The sequence below is a fragment of the Sturnus vulgaris genome, chromosome 2 (assembly GCF_052056855.1).
Source record: "Sturnus vulgaris isolate bStuVul1 chromosome 2, bStuVul1.hap1, whole genome shotgun sequence".
Lineage (NCBI taxonomy): Eukaryota > Metazoa > Chordata > Aves > Passeriformes > Sturnidae > Sturnus > Sturnus vulgaris.
The window spans coordinates 93137618-93158710 of record NC_142244.1 but is presented as its reverse complement, the minus strand read 5'-3'; the positions used below and the strand labels follow the sequence as shown (position 1 = coordinate 93158710).

Genomic DNA, 21093 nt, shown 5'->3' with positions numbered 1-21093 from the left:
TCCAAATAGCAAAGGGAAAGCTCAAACAACCATTTCCCTGGATTTAGTATCCCTATTGGTATCAGACAATAATCAGAAAGGCACGATACACCATGGCAGTGTAGGAACTGCTTGGTGTGATCAGTCCAACAGTGCCAACTAAACACCAGAGTCCTTTCCATAAAACTCTTCAGGGCATAACTGGCAATTTGAGTTTGGGAAACAGGGATGGAAGGAAGAAAAAGGAAGACAGGAGCGTGCAGTTCAATGCTCTATTAACATAAGAGCTACAGGGAAAAGAATTTTAATGTTCTGCTGGGGTAAATGGAGCCTCCTGCACTGCAAAAAAGGAACAGATTTAAGGAGTATGGCTTTGTGTAAGGGGATACCAACCAAAGTGATCCCACATATGGCAGCAGTTACTGCAGAGCCCACAACTAAGCCAAGAATTTCAAGTGGCTGCAAGACCTTTACACTACCAAAACCACCAGTTGCCTCTCAAACAACACGAAAGAGCCAAGCAGTACTTAAAGCCACCCCCATATTCCCCAAACTGTGCTTAAGAACAACAAAGGCTACTGGCCTTACTGCCAGACAGGCAGATTTAACAGGAGTGAGAAGGACACACTTGTTACAATTCAGAGCACAGATACACAGAATATTTATACAAAATGCGAATTTTTATCACACAAGCACTCATGAGGGAATATCCTTTGCAAATATATCTGCTGTGGTGTTCTGAGAATTCTGATCTTGCTGCAGTAATCTATTTATGTATGGCAAGGAAAATAGGAATATATTAGCACAAGAAGGTGGTAACAGTATTTTCTACTGTTTATGGAAAGACTGAATCTTACTTTCTGGAATGGATGTAGTCACCTTGATTTCCCAGGTAAAACTGAATTTAAGCAGCCAAAATAGCACAGGGTTTTTGATGTTAACAATAAAGGTATATTTTCCCCATAATTAATCTTCACAATACAGACATACTTTGGATGCTCAGTCTAGCTCAGAAGCCTCAGAATAAGTTACAGAATTAAAACTCACTGTCTTTAGAGAGGAGTGAGCTATATCTCAACTGTGCGACTGCTTTTAGCTCAATTAAGTTGTTTTGCAGAGTGTAGCTGGCAACAGTTCATCACATGTTACAGCTGCCTTCTGATAGCCTAAATTATTTTGCAGCTTGGTTGGTTTTTGTCTATGTAGTAGACTTATAAACACCAGAGCAAACTTCATTACAATTGAGATATGTTCTAGAAGCAGGTGGAACTGAAACTTATTCCATGTTTTGGCAGAGAGATGATACCAAAATAATACCTAAAACTGGGGAATACTGAAGAGCCTAGAATTGTATTTCACTTTTAACAAAGAGCTGTTTGAGGAACCTAATATCGAGGGCAGGATTAAGCACTGCCCTGCATGGTACTCACAAGCAGTGTAGATGGCAGGAAATACTTACAGGCAGAAAAATATTAAAGTCACAATCATGCATGTGTATAAATAAGTCTGCAGTAGGTGCATGTTCAGAACTGGAAAAAAAACTGAGCTTTTTTTCGTATAATTTTAAATACAATTTTTAAAGGGCTAGACTCCGCTTTATAGGCAGAGGTGTATGAAAAAGGCTCCCAACATCACCCAAACTAATCAAGTCTGTTCTTACACAATACAGAAGTTGGCAGTAGTGTTCCATGCATGAGAAATACAGCTGTATTTTATTCCCTAACGTGGCAATCAAAATGGTAAACCATACTAGCACAGCACAGAAGTTTTGCTACATAACCTAACCCAAATTAAATATAAATATACAAATCCATATATAGATATGTACTTTCATGAACCAATAAAGAAACCTAATAGCTAATAAAGAAGTTGTGATCCTTCACAATTATAAGCAGCAAGTTCCTCCCCACCAGAGAGACCTGGCAGAAAGGGCAGGGACTCGATCATCTTATCTGTGTGTGACCTTACAGAGCTGACAGCTGAGCAGCAGCGCTCAGGACTGAGTGTGCTGCAGATCACGAAACCCAAAGACTGCTGACTGGGCTGCTAAGAATCTGAATGGGCTGTACTTTTGGAAACTCCTGCTCCTATATACAGAACAAGCAGCTGTGGTTGTACGTCTTTCAGTAGAAATCCAATCCAGGTTACAAAAGGGAAAAAGGCGATTAGGCTGGTGGATCTGGAGCAGCCTAACAAATACATTAATGAAGATGACCTACTTACATTTTTCATTTTAAAGGATTCCTCCTCTAGTCTTTCCACTGCCAGAATGTTTTCAATTGGAATGCTACACAGAGGGTGATCACCTGCAGAACACACAGACACACAGATAATGAGCCACTTACTCTACAACTCGTCTTCAACTTTTGCCCTTTTTCTAAGGGCTGATTCAGTTTCTTTGAAGATCATTTTGACTGCATAGAAAAGAGGGAAAATCCTTCACTCAGCAGAGATTTGCTAGCATGGTCCTTAAGTATTATCTTAAGTACATTTCTGTTTTCAGCTGCACTACCTTACGCTAGCAAACCTCTTAGAAACTGGTTACTGCAGCAGTACACAGTATATTTACTGCAAAGGTGATAATGAAATAAATTATTCCTGTCAGCTGAACTGAACTAGTGGTGATGCAAGATCTCAAAGCTGAGTGTGAAATAATGACTGGCGTGATCTGAACATACTTCCTTATCTTTCTTCCTCCCTATGTACTTACACGATGGAAGGAAGTGGTAATTGTTCTGTACTATTGAACAAACAGGAACAATTGGCAAAAAGTAAAATCCTTGCTATTAGGCAACATTAAGTGAACGTATTTTAAAAATTCAGAGATTGCAGGTGAATCCCTGTCTACTGCATCCAGTTGTGCCAATGCTACAGAATTTATGAGCATATGTTGAGGTGCATCTGAGAATGGTCAATGCAAACCCAAATTCCAGCTTGAGGTTTGTAAGTTTTGTTTCCTAGGACAATCTAGGTAGCTGTGAAACCTACAGATGATGTTAACAATCGATATTAGACAAATATTATCAAATACTTTGTCAACTTACAGGGTATTGTGCTAATCAAGAAGCTTCTCTAATTGTCAATAAAGACACTAATAAAAGAGCAAGAACATACAGGCTGACAGACATGCCTGCAGTGTGTCTTCCACAGTTACAAATCTTGATCTCAGTCTTCTACACAATCCTCATGTTTAATCTTTGCTTCAATGTATCAAAACAAAACTGGCAAACCTTTGTTACCTTTGCTTTTCTGATAAGTAAACTCATGGTTTGTCAGGCGAAACCATCTTTTCTTGAAGTTTTTCATACCAAATCGTTTTCTTCCTTGTGCTCTCTTGATCATGAACCTAGTAAACAGGGCACCAATTGTTACAATGCATGTTTATGTACGTAGATTTATACATATATGTATATGCATACAGATAAATGTCATCACACTTGCAAAGCTTTAGGAGGGGATACAGAGTGTTTTCTAATTATTGAGGTCTTTTCTTGGCAGCGAGAAGAGTCACATTTGGATAGGTTTAGTGCATCTATTAGTTAGGCCTGTCGTTTTTCCAGACCTAGATGAGGGGCAAGATATGTAACTTGACTTGTAGTTAGTTAACTGAGCTGCAGTTTGTGTCCTTTCTGCAGTTACAAATCCAGCTAAATTGTTTCCTGGTACAGCAGAAAAAAAGGCAGAACACTGTTAGTACTGCTCTGCTAAGCTCGACCTGTTGACTCTACAAGCTTTTTTAATATTTTTTTTTTAAGCTGTGAGAAAGCTCAAGAAGTTTAGACTATGTGTAATAATTAAAAGGGAGGTGTAAAGCCTCTGGAGCACAGGGACTATACTGTTGCATGCTTTATCACTCTCAAGCTCTAGAAACAAAATCAGGATGTTCCACTCATTTGCAATTGCACATAGATACTGCAGTTGAAATGCAATTTCAATAACATACAAAGTGATCTCATGGCTAGAACGTAGAGCACCCCCACCCCTTTTTTAGCAGATTAGGGGTGATCATTTAGTGAGTTGTCAGTTTTAATTAATTTCAAACTTGAATGAATTTATTGTGAAATTAGTTTACTGGTAAACTGTGATGCATCCACCACTTTCTTAATCACTACGTCAATCCAAAAGCTTCAATGTGACTTTGGTGACTTCATATTGCTCAGCATCACTTTTGTTAGATAAAAATGCATGTGCATATGCAGTAGAGAGTTGATAACAGCTATTCTACACATTACATTAACTATTGTGCCAAATACGGAACTGTATAATGGAGTGGGTAAAAACTACTTACTACAGAGTAGTTTTTATCAAGTAGGAAGGCACTACACAGCACAAAGAGCACACAGAGAGAACAGCAAATGACCTGGTTTAAGACTTCAATAGCAGAGCTAAAATGCTTAGAACAGCTAAAATGCTTAGAATAGCTAATACTGTTTCTTGCTTCTGGTACCTTCAGTCACAAATAACTACAATACATCTGACCAAACCACAGGTCTGTTTAAAGTTCAAACAGAAACCCAAGTTCCTTCAGACTTTAACTACTTTGTAACCAGCTGGGCTGGTACCTGCTGCTCATTCCAAGCTGTGTGGGCAAAAGATGACAAAGACTGTCTACAGCAGCAGATTTTTTTTTAATTGGTTATAGTTACACATCTCTCATTCTTAAAATGGTCAGACAGTTACTGTCTTGGTCCTTATTCTTGGAATACTTGAGAAATATTTAATAACACCACGTGATTCAGGTCCTCACCAGGCCCATTGGCAGTAGCCCTCATAGTTCCAGGTAAAGGCAAATTTCAAAGTAAGAACTGATACCCTTGGGCAGGACAACATGCTCTTCAAGTTAGTTTCTAGTCCTTCTCATGCCAACACTTAAAGGTGACTTAAAATTGCAAACTACAGAGTCTCCCCTCTTTGAAAAACGCATACTCCACATGGCAGAGCTAAGAGCATATTTCTAATTAAATACTTCATAGCTGACACAGCCAGGTGAAAAATGTGCTTTTATTTTACAGAGATAGGTGATTAGCATTCAAAATCACAGAAGTTATAAGGTCAACTTCTTTGTTTCTAGCAATTGCAGGATGTATGAGAAGTCAGAGAAACAGAAGCACAAAGGGAGAAAAAGTCCAAGATTAAACCCATTTCAGTACAAGGTGGTTGGAGATGCTGTTTCTTCTCATGCTAATGGTAGACCTCAATCTGGATCCACCTTAGCTTTGCTTGGAAGTATTGACATGCCCTTTTCACCAAAAAAAAATAGTTCTCCTTTTCATTCTCTTCCTTTTGGGAAGAACCAGGCAGGCAGCTGTTAAGCAGTGACGGCATGATTGATGTCAGCAAACCCAAGTGCCAACGACTAATCTTTTCATTCAAAAGTACTTATGCTATAGCTTTCCATTTGATACTCTTAATAGAGGCAAAGATAGATTAAAAACACAAAAGCAAGCAAAAATATTGCAAAGGCAAATAGAAACCCCACTAAACAGCTATTCAGTCTGGAGAAGAATCAAATCAAAGGCTGTGAAAAGTCCCACAACAAAACATGGCAATGATGTAAAATGCAATAAAAAAAAAAAAAAGACTGCTGAAGGCCACTTCTTAACCTTGAGAATAATTTATATGAATACTACTTAAGAAGTGCCTACTAGTGCCTAGTGCCTCTTCATCACTTTCAGCATGTTCTTCAGGATCCATACAGTGCTCCTTGGTGCCCTGCCTATTGATAGAAATCTTTTATTCCCTATTTACAGCAGGTTTTTGTTTTAAGGAAAATAAAATGTCAACATCAAGAAATGGGTAACTAAATGTTCTCTGCTGGGTTTACACAGGCATGTCAGGATGGTTAAACAGAGTACTTCCTCCCCAAAGTTAAGTCAGACAAATCTACTGCTGCAAAGGACATGCTGTCAGCCAGTAGCTACAGCAAAGCAGCAACTGCCTCTACCATCTTACCTGCATGAACTATTACCATCAACTTTCTTTACTGTTAGTTTAAGAGTCCTTACAACAGCAGCCACAGGCCGAGCAAGAAAAGACAGGAAAAAATCAGACAGGAGCAAAAGAAAGACAGAGGCAGAAAAAATGTTTTACAGTTAGAGGGTAAATGTTACAAACTATAAATTCATTTTGAAAACCAAAAGGATGATAAATGCATGGAATTAAAATAGACAAAAATGCTTCTAAGGACAGAGGTTTATCAGAGAAGTGAACTGTCAAGGTTAAATAGAAGAGGTAGTCATGTTTTCACTGAAAATGTAGATTTTGCATTATTTAAAAAGACCATGAAAGCTTACTTTCAAATACTATTTGAGCTTACTGAGCTCTGACAAATTTTGACAAAGAAACTGTTTCTACAGTGCACTTAGATGATCTTAACAACCCAGTTTTGTAACAAAAAACGTCAACAACTGGTATCTGAAACTAACACAGCATATGGAACATACTTCCCAAAAAAGGAAAGGTACTAAGACTATAAACTCTTCCAAGTGCATGTCAAATTTTCTTCGAAATGGCCATGATAATAGTTAGCATATGTATCTCAGAGGGCAGCAAAAGCAAATTCTATTTGCTTTCATTAATTTATTCAGTATCTGTTTTCACAGTCTTCCACTGCCTTCACAGTGGAATTTTACAGCTTTTGTTCACTGTAGTTCAGGAAAAAGACCCCAGCTTGATTTTAATACAATGCTGATCTAAGTTTATTTTGCCTTAGCTGAGCTAATTGAGTTCTACAGGCTTCTCTTTCCTCCACTTATTTCAAAACACATGTATATTAAGGCGTTTAAATCAAATGAAAATACGTTCAAATCAGCTATAGCAACCACAGAGAGCAGAAACTGCAACACAAGAATTTTCTTCTCTGATTGCATGAATGGAACAGGGGTGGCAGAAAAAAAGATGGCTGCCTTGGAATGGTAGTAAGCACACGAGTAGATGGTTTTATTGCACATGTATACTTACCCTTCTTTAAGCAATATAGGTTGCTCTATGCTCTTATGATCTCTTCTTCCTGAAGATGAAATTAGATCTAGAAACTAAAAGGTGAACAAAAAGCAGGTGTAAAAATGACAAGACCCCACTACCCAAATGAAAATCTTTCAACATTTGCATAGCATATAGATACTAGAGTATTTGTAAAAGTAGTTAAATAGGAGGTAGTGGCAGAAGCTTGAGGAATTTGGGAGGTTTCCTGGGTTGTAACCTAAGAATAGCACAAATGCTCTTAAGCAGTAGAACTGCAGATGCCCAAAACTTCTTGTGCTTCTCCATTGTTACATGGATCTTTCACTTCCTTTTGGACTAAGCAATTTTCATCACAGATCTGCAGCATTCTACAAAGTACACACATCTCAAAAGCTCTAAGCAGCAGCTAGTTAATCCAACCTATTTATTAATTAGAAATAGATGCAAAGAAATTTAACTATTGACATGCGTGTAATTTGATAAAAATTCCTTGACTATTAGTTATCAGGAGTCTGCTTTTCTCAACACACTTCCTGGTTTACCAACAGTATGTACTGCTTTCTAGGATTTAACTTCAACAGCACAGCTGGGTTTTTAGAACCTTCACATGCATTACTTACATTTTTTACTGCATCTGCATATTTCTGTTCATTGAAATAGTCATAAAATGTAGCCATGTAAGATTCCTTGAAATTGGCCTGAAATACAAAGCCAAAACCATGCATATTATCATACAGTTTATACAGAAAATATTATTTTTAATAGCAGTAGGTCAAGAGGAAAGTCACTGCAGACAGACAGGGCTTTTTCTAGCCAGAAGTAAAATAAGCGAGTTCTACTTTCATGTTATACAGCACACATTCAACAGTACCAAACTTTTATTTCAGAGAGGCAGCAGAATGCATTTCATATGTTCAGTTACCACAGTTAATAATGCTTTCTTCGAATACTTCAAAATTCTGCTTTGGCTTTAAATTTTCCTCCTGACAAGAAGTGTAAGAAAAAGAATTCTACTGTCTTGAAGGATTCATAACTGAGGTACACAGTCACTCACAGTTGCCTGTGTGAATCCTAACAAGACCTCAACCACCCCAAATTACCACCAGCTACAGCAGTGTGGTGCCTTAGGTACCCTTATTTCAATCAAACATCCAGAGCATCTAGCTCTAATCTCACCACTGACAGAAAACTGAACTGGTATGAAAAGGAAATTATAGCCCTTCCCCTTATTGGCTGACCTTTCTCAGACGAGTTTTAAAATGCTGAAACAATCTATAAAGCTCTGTAGAGCTAATCATGTATCACAGCTAAGTAGAGAACTTCACAGGTTCTCCTGATCATTGTCTTTCTTCCAAAAAAAGAACTGAAGAGCTCTGAAACAGACTTCTAAATTGGTCACACAATTTTGCTTTACTGAAATCTAGTTCAGATTAAGACAGATTTAGTTTTCCTCTAAACATGACAGGCTTATAATCAAAGCAAACATAACCAGTTTTGCATGAGCCTAGCGCAACTCAAGCATTTTAAAGGCTTAATTACAATTAATGATAAAAGATTAAAAAAATCACTTTCCTAAATTAAGCTATTAAATGAAAATAGCATACTTACAGATTTAGACTTTGATAAGCTGCCTAGTGTTTGAATGGTTTTAGAGATAAGCGTCAAAGTTCGAGAAGTCTGAGGATCCTAGTAAGGAGAACAATATTATATGGACTAGCTATTTAAAATAATGAATAGAGGAAGGTAAACTATATTTCTTCTTTCTTATTTTACTTGCAGAAGAGTAATAAAATATTAGAAAAGACCCCTAATAAAACACTGCAGGAAAAAAGTTGCTTTTATATTAAAAGGTTTTTGGCTCGTAAGCCATCATGCTCCATAGCTACCCTGCTAACCTTCAGAGATCCAATCACCCACAAAACAAAAACAAAGCTGTCCACGTCCTCCCCACTCCCAATAAAAACAACTACTGGAAGCCTGGCATACGTTGTTTAACATCCAAAATATTTCCAATCAATCCAGCATTAATGTGATGTGGCAAGAACGAAGCAATGAGCCTTTTTTCCACAGCAGCTCAGACCATCTATCTTGTTTGTCCTTAAATTTCACTCTTCTTCCAGTATCTCCCAAGTTCTTCATATACATAGTCATTCAACATATGCTGCATATCCAATACAGATATAATAGATCTTTGAACTACCAAAGATACTTTTCCTAAAGGCTATTAAAAGAATTGAAGAAAGAATCTCGATAGACAGATTATGGTGACAGAACCATAAACACAGCTAGAAAAAAATTGATACAGTACTCACTGGATGGTGTGGTGTAAGCTGAAAGAGGTTTGGAGAAAGAATGGCAGGAGCAAAGAACCTCAGGAAAATAAAGCTGCTGACAGCTGTGTACCTTACATCTAGGTCACCTATTTAAAAAAAAAAAAAAAAAAAAGAAAAAAGACCTCTACTCAGCATTTCAATAATCCTTCCTGAAAAGCCTCATGAAATTATCAGAGCCTTGAGAGAGCTAACTCGAGCATGTGCTGGATAATGTATATATTTGCGAGTCACAGGATTAAGTGATGATAGAGGATTTGGAGCCAGAGATCAGCTAGCCTAACCGAAGGAATGTCAATGAGAGCCTCTTTAAAAAATATGCAGTTTCACAACATAAGCTGCAAGAACACCATTCACTTTTCCACCACATAGGGAATTTCACAGACATCTGCTATTCCACATATGCACTGAAGTATGATGAATAATTTACACAGTTTATGAAATGTTCAGCACAGAGGCCAAGTCTCAGTTACCTACTTATAGCCCTGAGAACAAATTTTGTACAGACTCCTAATGTATCCATTTGGTAGCTACAGAAAATATATTTCACTTATTTATTTAAACATAAAATAAAGGGCATGGCAGCACAGTCAATGGTTTTCCGCTTGAGCTTGCCTATTCCAAAGTGACTGTTTATAAGCTGAACTCGTATTACTCTCTCTAAAACTTCCCTACTGTAATCTGCTTCCCTTCATGAAAATACATAGCATCATTATTTTGCTTAATTCTGGTTTTACATTGTCCACTTACTCTCACAGAGTCAAAACAACTAAGAGGGATTGGAAAGAACCGTCTGAAAACAACTGTTTTGACAGCCAGAAAACCTTTGCAGCACATGGGCTACTAGAACAGTGAGCTTGCAGTAACTCCAATTTATAGACAGGTTTTTATTACAGATTGACATATAAGCAGAAAATAATTCCACTGCAGAGAATCTGAAGAATAAGCCATTATAAAATCCTGAACATTTGAAAATTGAATATGCTTTGCAAATACTGAACATATAAAGATCAGCATAATGATCTTTTTAAATGCTGTTTTCCTTTGAAAGATGTTTAAGAAAAAACTCCAATCATCATCAAAAATCATGTTCCTTTGTGGAATGAATAATCAATGAGAAAACAGCATTAACATACTGCAAATATTATTTTGCATAAGCTGCTATTCAATTACTAAATCCAACAGGGATCATGCAGACTGCTAGACTACTGCATTTAAAAGCTATCAGTTAAGTAAAATAAAAACAATATATATAAACTCACCTTGAAAACGTTTGGCAGCTGATTCTCTCAGTGAAAAGAAAATATCACACATCACTGTAGGGCAGCTTACACCAGATTTTGTAATTACAGTAAAAATGCGATCAACATATTGCCTCAGATTTTCCTGAAAAATGCAAAGATTATGACAAAATTAGTATAATTTTCTGCTGTGGAAAGTGGTACTATTCCTGGTTTTATTCATAGTGGCATCATTAAAAGATTCCCACTTTCAACATTATACACTTGAAAAACAAACTCTCACTCAATTACACTGTTTGGGAAATGCACATATTCAAGAAGAAGAGTAAAAATATCATTCCTATCAAACCAAACATTACATGATACAGCCGTATGGCAAATCATTCCTTCTTCTAGCACTGTTTACTACATCATCAGCAGAATCATAGAATCATTAAAGCTGGGAAAGATCTCTCAGATCATTGAGTCCTAAACCACGTCTCCACGTGCCATATCCACATGCCTCTTGTACATTTCAAGGGATGCTGATTCCACTTCCTTGGGCAGCCTATTCCAGTGCCTGACCACCCTTAAGAAATCTCCCCCCAATATACAGCTTAAGCCTCCCCTGATGCGACTTGAGGTCTTTTCCTCTCATCCTGTCACTTGTTACTCGGCAGAAGAGGCTGATCCCCACCTTGCTACAACCTCCTTACAGTAAGAGGTCTCCCCTGAGCCTCCTTTTCTCCAGGTTAGCCACAGGCTTAGTTATCACTGTCCTCAGGGTAGCAGAAGAAGTCATTAACTTTCTACAGGTATTGCGTTTATAGCATAATGTAAAGCTGTTATGAAATAATTATAAGGGTGGTGTCAAGAAAGCTTACAGCGTATTTTAAGGAATGACAAAATTATTTGCAAGATCAAACTTCTGAGGACCTCAGTTAAATCTGATGGCACAAACCGAGACTGTCTTCAAAATCTAATGCATACCCTGTTATTTTCCAGGTTTTCACCATCTTTTAATTTCACAGGATCAATTTCACAAGGTTTATGGACTTGGCAGATCTAGAAAAAAAATAGTGAACAATTGATATATAAGTTTATCTTCAAGTACAAAAAGTTTTGTAAAAAGCATCAGCTGTTAGCTTTTGAGATGAGAAGTAAAAGGCAAAAGCCAACTTTATGAACAGTATTTTTTCTTTTAACTGCAAAGGCAAATTAGGTGTGATCGTTATTTTTTTCCAAAGAGTAGCATTAATTCATTCTACCCTTTCCTTCAACTGAAATGCAAAACTGTTCTTTAGACTCTCTCAAGCAAGGCTGTTCAAGCAATGTCCTATTTTTTCCAAAACAGTCAACTTTGAAAGCATATCTATATTCTTTAAAACCTGACATTTTCTGATGAAACATTAAGACAAGAACAGCTGAAGAAATTGTCAAATCATTTAAAGGAAGTCTGTGGTCTGAAAGTATTGCCCAATTACAGCACTAAAATACCCACACCCACCATTCTGGACGGGACAGATAATAAACCATTGTTCCAGTATGTGCATCACATGCACAGTTATCTAAGAATAACTGTATGTTTTTATACCCACTGGATGAAACACATTACTTATAGCGTCACAACAGTTTGCTATTGTATATACTATTTATTAATTTCTCAGAAACAATATATGCTAGTTTTTATAAAACAGAGTAATGTGGTTTAATAAACAGAAGTTTTCCTTTTCCTTTAATGCAATCCAACTGTTTCTGAATTGGGTGACTCAGCTGTGGCTAACCTAACACACAGGATTTTAATGCAGAAACAAGCTATTAATAGCTATTAAGCATTATTATTGCAAAGTGTTCCTAAAATGAGAATAAGCTGTATTTGTTTCCTGAAGGTCCTTACAACGACATTTTACCAAATAAACAGTCTGAACTCATCTTACCTCATCTATAATTGGCTTTAATGTAACTTGCAGATAATGCATCCCTGCCAGTTTCATTGTCTCATCAATGCACTTGGAAGTTAACGAGTTTCCTCTGAAAATGGTGTTTGGATCTCTGGAAGTGAACAATTTTCTGTAATTTAGTCTCTTTGTAATGAACTGCTAATACATGGAAATATAAAAGCAGCAGGGAAAGGTGACAGAATCTTGGGTTTGAATGCACATGCAAAACCTCCCTTTGACACCAGCCTGCCATTAAATGCAATCATGCAGCATTTAGTGCACTTCCTAGGTATAACAGAAAAGCAGCAGCCTTGAAAAATCCAGAGGGACTACAGATCTTCATTGTATTAGTGTTGTGTGCTCAGTGCACTATCCAAACACACAGTGACACACAGGTTCAAATCAAAGAGGTCTACAAAGGTAGGCAAAAAGAGCACAAATGTGGGAAACACATCTGTTTTCACATGCTACTGAACAGTGCTAATTTGAATAAGCGAAAGAGGCAGTGATTTTAGCCTCACAGCTACACTGGACATTGCACACGACCTACTATTTGCACCCACAAAATGAGTACTTGTGAGCTGGGAGGAAGAAGAAAACACAAGCTCCAATGGAACAGCCATATTTTCTAAGGGACTTAGAGCATTGTGCTGTGATAACAATGCAGACCCCAGTTCAGCTCTGACAACTGTGTGGCAATGTTGCACCTTGCAGACTCGTGTTTTTCTAAAAATCTCTCGCACACAACTCATCTTGTACTAGACATGCAGCCTCTGTGACTGATAAAGCCTCGGCTGGCTGCTCTATCACTTACCTGCACCTCCCTGCTTAGCAATTTACTTTATGCAAATAGGTACATAACCAATGATCTCATCTACAATATGTACAATAAAACCCGTGCTTAATGACAGTGGATCAAACCTGGATCTGCAGTTATTTTCTTGCTCATATACACACTCATATCTTTTCTGCTTTTCACAGCTTATTATGGTTGTACTCATTTACAAGCAGCAACAGGATCAATTACTTTGCTGGATTCATCATTTTGTTTCACAAAAAAAAGTAAGCTCACTGCCTGTTACAAATGCCAGAAATCCTTGAAAACAAACACCATCTTTGCTGCTTTATCATAGGAACATGGCTGACTAGGGATCAGCGACTTTCCTCATGCTGCAGCAATTGTCCTGTTTCAGCCAACCTGCAGCTCAGAAAAAATACACCTACCTACAGGAAGGAAAACACTTGATCCCCCAGACACTCTGAAAAGAGCCAACCCACACAAAGACTTTATTTTGTACTAAGGAAGTTTACAGTCAGTATCTGTCATTCCCCTTCACTCCCAATTTTCTCTTCTACTGTTAGTCAAGAGCATGAGTGGACAGGCACAAGGCAACAAATATTTTTTAGGACCTGCTTGGCATGAACACTAGATCTTATACTATTGAACTATCACCCTGCCAGTAAGTCAAAGAAGGAACTCAAAAGAAGTAGCCAAGAAAACCCAACTTCATTTTCTTCATTTTTTTGCCATTCCATGCCAAATTCAATCCCATCCTTAATCCTCTGCCTCTAACTGGGACGATTAGACACACAGCTTGCATTAAATATTCATGATTAGGAAGAAGGTTGCTTGTTGTTTTCAACAAATTCAACACTTACTTGGCACTGAAAGATTTATTAGCACACAATAAAGCTAAAATGATTTCATATGAACAGCTGAAGGTAATGTAGAATTTCAGTTATCATATATACTTAAGACTGAGTAAAAATCCCTACTCTCACATGTTAGATTAGTCTTGCAAATAATTTTCACAACAAATGATGGGAACTCCTCCTAAAGATCAAATTAACCAGATCTTGAGAGCAGTGAAAGAATTTAGAAAGAACTCTGCCACTCAGCTAGGAAGAACAGGAATCACCCTGACATTTTCTTCTGAAATTGCATATTTCTAGAAACTGAGTGGAGGATTCTAGCACTAGCCAATGCAGTTTAGGTATTTTTGATAGCAGTTTGTTTTTTTTGGTACTTACTGAGTTCTCTTCACTTCAGCATTTGCGATGGCACTTATGAAAGGCACAATTCTGCCATAGTGTAAGAAAAGCCTGACCAGAGGTATGGCCGCTTCCTGTTTTTCTCTGCAAACTTCACCCAAAATATGTGCAGCTGATGCTGAAACAGGCTGAACAGTGGAAAACAAAAACTTTGAGAAATCCTTCCAGAACAACCATTCTTTCTTTCTATTCCCATTAGCTTCTTAATGCAGAACCCCCCACAGTGGTTGCAATGGCCAGTTATCCAAATATCTGTATATAACGTGGGTGGACATTACATCCCAGTTTTTGTGGGCTGTAAATTCTGAGCACAAGAGGGCAGCAGCTTAAAAATTATTACAGTACAGTCTCTTTTTATCCCCCACATTTTTAATGGCTGTCTTTTCAGTAAATGTCACTTGCCTGGGAAGCAAGTGAAGAAAAGAACTCTATCTAATTCTTTGCAATTTCAAGTCCCAGTGAGTACAGAACCCAGTTCTTTTACTTAAGAAAAACAAAAGCACCATTATAACTGTAAAAAGTTGTGCACATATGGTCCAAATCGCTGTTGTTTCAGAATTAGTTCTTGGTTTGGGCTTTTCTCAATTATGCAAACAAAACTGTTCTGTCCAGTAAAAGAAAAGAATTGATCAAACTGAAGCTTACTTGGCATTTTAAAATGTAAAATTAAAAAAACACAGAGAATGTGTTGCTGCTAAAACCACTGTGTTCCTGGGTCCACCTTCAACTATCATACAGAATGCAAATAAAGATCTCTCCAAGGACTGAAAACGAGCACAAGGCATATGCAGAGCTTAACAAGGCTCTGAGGTCTGAAAAGGAAGCGCTGACCTCTCTGGTAATTACACAACTATGTGCCAGAAAGATAGTGACAGATATTCAGAGACCCCCATGAAGATGATCTGCAAGAAAACAACAAACAACACAAGCAAATTACCTCAACATCTGCAGATTTTAGCAGGACATCTCTCAGCGGACTGTAATAGTCTGAGGAAAAAACATGGTCCTCAGTGTAAACCACATTTAACCTTAAGGAACCGAGGTCATCAGGTTTCAATGACTTGTTACCATTATCTCTAGGCTGCAGAAAATACCTGATATGCAAAAAATAGGACAGAAACTTAGTGCTGAAACACAAGATTTTCTCAGGCTATACATGAGCATAGAGAAACTACAGATACACAGAGTATTTATATATGTATCAAACTCTGATCTGAATCAGACTTAATTAAGTTTGCCAGTCTGTTTTGCACCAACTGCAACATGGGAAGTTCTGAACATAAAGATTTATGTAGATATGATAAAAAACCCACACACTAAAACCATAGCACTGCTGATGAACTGCAGTAAATAATATAAAAACAACATACTAGAACTCCCACATGCTACAGAGAGGCAGACTGAAACCTCTAATCACATTATCAAAACTTCTTGTTCTTACACTTGCTAAGATTACTTTGGCTTGCTTACAAAAAAGATACAAATTAAATCCATTTAAACTTTATCACATAGCAGTAATTACTCTTAAGTCTTCAGAGTAGACATATGTTTCTACTTATTCTCCAAAAGAAAAATGTCAAATACCATGCTTCGTAAGAACTAGACTGTCGGAGAAATTTCAAAGGGAGTCTCAGTTCTCCTAGAAACTCATCACCAAACTTCAAGTTACTGGCATTCCAAAGATCAACCCTGTAATAAAAACAAACAATGTAAAATACTACTAAAATTTTAATAATAATAATAAAAAATTCCAACATTTTTTCCAAATTGAGGTTTTTCCCCTCAAGTCTATGAGTTACTTGAAACTGTACAGCAATGGTTTCCAAACAGTAAAGAGATAACCTTACCTTAGACTTCTGAAACCTTACAATTAACCTCCATAAAACATTAGCAAAAAATATCATTCAGACTGACTTTTTCTCATCTGTACTGTTTCCACTGTCCATATTGATAAAGATTCAGATGGCTGTCTTGCTATTCCAGATAATGGAAAAATACAGGTAAAATGGACACCAGAGGAAAAAGCACAAAGTTATTTAAGGACTACATACTATCAGTCCTTGTCTAATTTGGGATTACTAACAGGTAAGTGGCAGCTTTACAGAATTAGTTCTATACAATTTTTCCCAGTTTCTAGCTCCTAGGAAGACTCCTGTGTCAAGCACACACACTTAGAGCACCTAAACTAGTTCTGTAGAGATATTCAAAGCCATAGGATAGCTCTACCATTCGGTAGAATCTGTGTAATGACTGAAGATTACACAAATTTTGGTACTCAGTCCCTCACATTTGGGAAGTTCTGGTACCTATCCATAGATGATCCATTCTTCCCTTTCATATGCTCTTCAACATCTGCATGGAAAACAACTGCACTGAGATTCAAAGCTGAAGTACTGGTGTCCAACCCAGCATGTAGGTAAATGCTGCCATACCCACCTTGAGGCAAGGGTTTCAAACTCCAGAGTATTTGTTTCTGTATGTATTTTAAGGTTTTCTCTAAGAGCTATTTTTATTAAAAAACAACAACAGCTGACTATTTTGCAGCTAAGTGACAGCTTAAATGTGCCTTAAACTTTTGGAGGGGAAAACAGAACATGGAAAGAAATACAGGTTTGCAACTAACGACAATTTTTTGGAAGAGCAACTTTAATTTGGATAAGGTGCCAAGTCATCCAGTTGTGGACATATTTACACAATCCTCCTGGTCAAGCAAGTCACAGTAGACTGGCCAAGGAACAGATATTGACAGTCCTGTTAAAGGTTTATCCTATCTTATGCAAGCACAGAATACATTACTTTTAAATCGTCTGAGCCTTGTATCTCTCAACAGTGTCTCCTGCATCAGCTGTCACACACTAGACACATCATCAGCCCACACTGCATGCCTGCTAGGTAAAGTTTTTCGGACTCTGATCATTTGGACAGTATTTCTGCAGGGCAATAACTCTCCAAAAGGAAAAAAACTTCTTTGAAAATTCAACCTTCTCTCTCTTTTCTCCATATCTCATGGGCTATCATCTTGCTAACCAGTTCAGACAGGTAAAAGCAGCTTGAGGAGGAGAGGAATCTAAGTGTATTTACATAGTCAAACTTAAAATTTACGAAGTACTTAGAGGCTACTGGTTTCTAGTTTATCCAAACTCTTTCGAGATGCTAACTAGGAATAACACTTTCAAACAGACAGCTAAATGGTTTCCCCACAGGTACAGAAAAAAAAAAAAATCAGTGCAAGGGATCTGTACAAGAGGAACTAACAATTCAAAGTAGATCTCACACTACACACTAAGCAAAGCAGGCATGCAAATTCTGCAGTTATTGGTTTTTGCAGAGAATAAACAGCACTTATTAAAAATGTTAATATGCAGATCTCAGAGTCTAAAAGATCACTGTTTCTCAAGATTTTTAAAAGGCAAAATTATGGCAAGTGTTATTCTGAAACTGGTCAGATTGTAGTCACAGAAAGAAACAAACAGGAGAGAGGGGGAGGAGAAACAATGAATTCACCAGAACATCTGGTCCCCAAGTGTTGATATGCCCTGCCTACAACTTCCTACACCCACTCAAAAAGAGAAAACTTTTCATAGCTTTAGAGAGAAATCATGAGAGACTAAGTCTCCTCTTTACCCTGTGGAATTTTATTTTTTTCTCAGGAGAGAAAAAGAAAATAAATCCCCAAACCCATAAATTGTATGATCTGTCCAGAGGTCTTGGGGGCAATCTAACTCTCACTAAACAGAGTGGAGGAAGTGAGCGGGGGTGGAAGGGGGGCCCAAGTTGGAAACAAAAACACACTGTCCCATAGGGGACAAAAGCTCTAAGGAGAATTTGCCTGACCAAGACTAATACTTTATCTGCTTTTTCCTGTTATTTAAGTGCTTATTTTTTTCCCAACTATTTTGCAAGCCTCCTCTCAAATTATTCATCTGTACCACACTTGGATATATTGGTTTTCAGGAATGATAGACTTTTCTGAAGCTCAGCTCCACATACATTATTGCTACAGAAAAGTAATTTGTTCAGAAAATATACTTAGGAAGTAAAACAACTGTATAATTTCATTTAGTCCAATAATATAAAATAAGAATCACTGAAATATTAAGTGATATGTAACCACTGTACACCAATGTCTAGCATCTCCTTCAAAACTATTAAAAAAAAAAAATCTATCAGAGAATTCTAGCTTTCATTTAAAAATCAGAGCATGGCTGAGCATCATGGTTAGAGAGACAAGACTGAGCCTTCTGAGACATGGTGTAGTTACCCAGTTCATCACATACATCTCATGGAATATGGGGCATGTTACTTCCTATCTGCCTGCACAATGCAAAGCATTGCAGAAGTATAGTCTAGTGCTAGGTGACCTGCTGTGCTGCAACACTGACACCACCAAAGCAGCTCAGCTGCAACTGCACCTGGGCCTTTGCTTTTACCCCAGTGAGTCAGCTGTGGGTTGCCCCTAGAGCAGCCACCTTTGCAGTGCCTGACGCAAATGCTGTCTGTGAAAGAGCACAGCTCTTGCCTCTCTCACATATGAATAGTTTCCCTTTCCTGCCTCAGAGCCATTGCAAACACAAATCTATTAATGCTCTTGTAGTGCTGGGACACTACATTTACAGGCTACATGAACCAGCAGCTGTCACATCAGAACAGCCCTCAATCCATTCATGAACAGAGATGTGTTTTGCTTGCTGGGAGAAATTATTGCTCCCCTTTCCTGGTCTCCTCTCCTTTCCTTATAACCAGTTGTGATTCTGAAGGAACTATGGAACATTCCGGGAGATGCCTCACTGCCTCTCTAGTGAGAATATATGGAGAGGAAGGCAGTGCTACCATTCTTCCTGCAAATACTAACATAAAGGAGAGGGGAATTTCTCACCACCTGATGCAGAAATAGCAGCATTCACTTCCTGTGCATACAGATGGCCCAAGCCTCCAAGTTCCAATAGTATGTGATGTTAATACATATGTGACACTTTCAAGTTTTGCACCCCCTATTGTCTTCTCACCTCTCTTTATATTCACCTGTCCCCACAGACACTGTTGCCTTGCCTCAGCAGGTTTTAAAATAGTGCTAAAAGGGTGGCACATGGTGGGGTGGGACTGTTTTGGTTTTGAAATCAGAATTGCTTTTTTCCTGTGCAGCTGATTTCACTTTTATCATACCAAATCTTGCAATAAAGGGTTAAAGTTGGAAGGCAAAAGAGAAGAGAAACTGTCTCTGCCCCAGAAAAACACGGAGTTCAAGAGTCTCCTGTCAGGGAAGAAGGACCTTATACAGGTTGCTAAAATTAAGTGATAAAAGAGAACATACTCTAACTTAGAGCATCACAGAGCCTCTAGGCTGTCCTGGGAAACTGAAGGAGGGAGGAAAGGAGAGCACATGGAATAAAAGGCCGTGCTTAATGGCAACTGTGTATTAGTGTACACACAGTGCACATGAGAAACAAAGGAAAATAATAAGGATCTGTCCTGAATCAGAACCAACACACATATTCAAAATAGAATCAACAGGACAGTGGAGGTAAATAAACATACAGATACAGTGACAAAAACTCAATTTATCAACAGAAAAACCATGCTTGCCACTTTGCAAACAGTCTACTACAAAGTCACACAACTCTGGAAGACATTTTCGTGCTAATAATACATTTTATATTACCTAATCTCCATTTTGTCCACTTCATCTACATCTTCAATGTCAAAATGGGACTTCTTGTTGTAGCTACTGGGTCTTGTAACCTAATAAAAAGGAGGAAACTTTTAGCAGCTTGATCTGATACAAAAAAACATTCTGATACAACTTTTACAAAGCTTTGGAAGAGCACAGTATTTTACTATCAGCAGTGACTTTCAGTCCTGATACTGAAAACATTCATGCAAGTGAATAAACATGTTGACTAAACAGATTACTGACTATAAAGTGGTGGTTACACCATCATTTCCAAAAATAAGCAATTACTCCATACTTTTTTTACTGAGAAAGACCATCTTTAATATTACTACAGCACTTTAAGTTTACATCGACAATAGAAAAACACCATTGAAAGGAGCACCACTTTCATAATCCATCTAGGGAAAGAAAGGGGCAATTAATTATTTGTATTTGAAATACAGCTGTACAACAGATGCCCTGAGGCACTCTGTAGAGCATGGGGGAGGAACCACAACCACCCTTAAAAACATTTTGCAGTATAACCAAATAACATTGGGAAGTTCTTCCTGTCCTGATATCCTGGAAATCAATTTAACTTGCACATACAACAAATACCAAGCAGACTAAGAGACCCTAGTCTGTGTTATGCATATCAGAAGCAGCTTGCAACCATATTTGCAAGACTGATTAACAAGAAAGAAAGCACAGGCAAAGAAAAAATGAAAAAGAAAATAAGTATAGAGCATTAGCATAAAAAGATTTTGTACAAACATTTCTTAAAATTTGTTTTCTGCCATGATTGTAAAAACACTTTGGTGGTTGTATTTTTGCACAGTGTGTCAGAAACTTAAGAAAAAGGCTACCCCACCCAGCTGAAACCACAGCAGGAACTGATCAAACACAAGGGTGTATAATGATGTGTGGCTTCAGCTCTTGGTTGCACACAGAAGCTGAAC

General features: G+C 37.7%; 1 protein-coding gene across 2 annotated transcripts in view; it reads right to left on the bottom strand.

Annotated features, from left to right (window-relative positions):
- The window catches only part of RASA3 (RAS p21 protein activator 3), a 128703-nt gene that overhangs the window by 6135 nt on the left and 101475 nt on the right, over positions 1-21093 (bottom strand). Inside the window, exons 8-20 of one of the 2 annotated variants that reach the window (XM_088160120.1) lie at positions 20144-20223; positions 16069-16173; positions 15422-15578; positions 14464-14612; positions 12430-12544; positions 11483-11557; positions 10535-10658; positions 9255-9361; positions 8551-8628; positions 7563-7640; positions 6940-7013; positions 3210-3325; positions 2203-2285 (exon numbers count right to left, since the gene is read on the bottom strand). In XM_088160120.1, coding sequence (XP_088016246.1) covers positions 2203-2285; positions 3210-3325; positions 6940-7013; positions 7563-7640; positions 8551-8628; positions 9255-9361; positions 10535-10658; positions 11483-11557; positions 12430-12544; positions 14464-14612; positions 15422-15578; positions 16069-16173; positions 20144-20223 — 1341 coding nt within the window. The remainder of the gene's footprint in view (positions 1-2202; positions 2286-3209; positions 3326-6939; positions 7014-7562; positions 7641-8550; positions 8629-9254; positions 9362-10534; positions 10659-11482; positions 11558-12429; positions 12545-14463; positions 14613-15421; positions 15579-16068; positions 16174-20143; positions 20224-21093) is intronic. The other variant, XM_014885082.2, reaches the window with a different exon arrangement.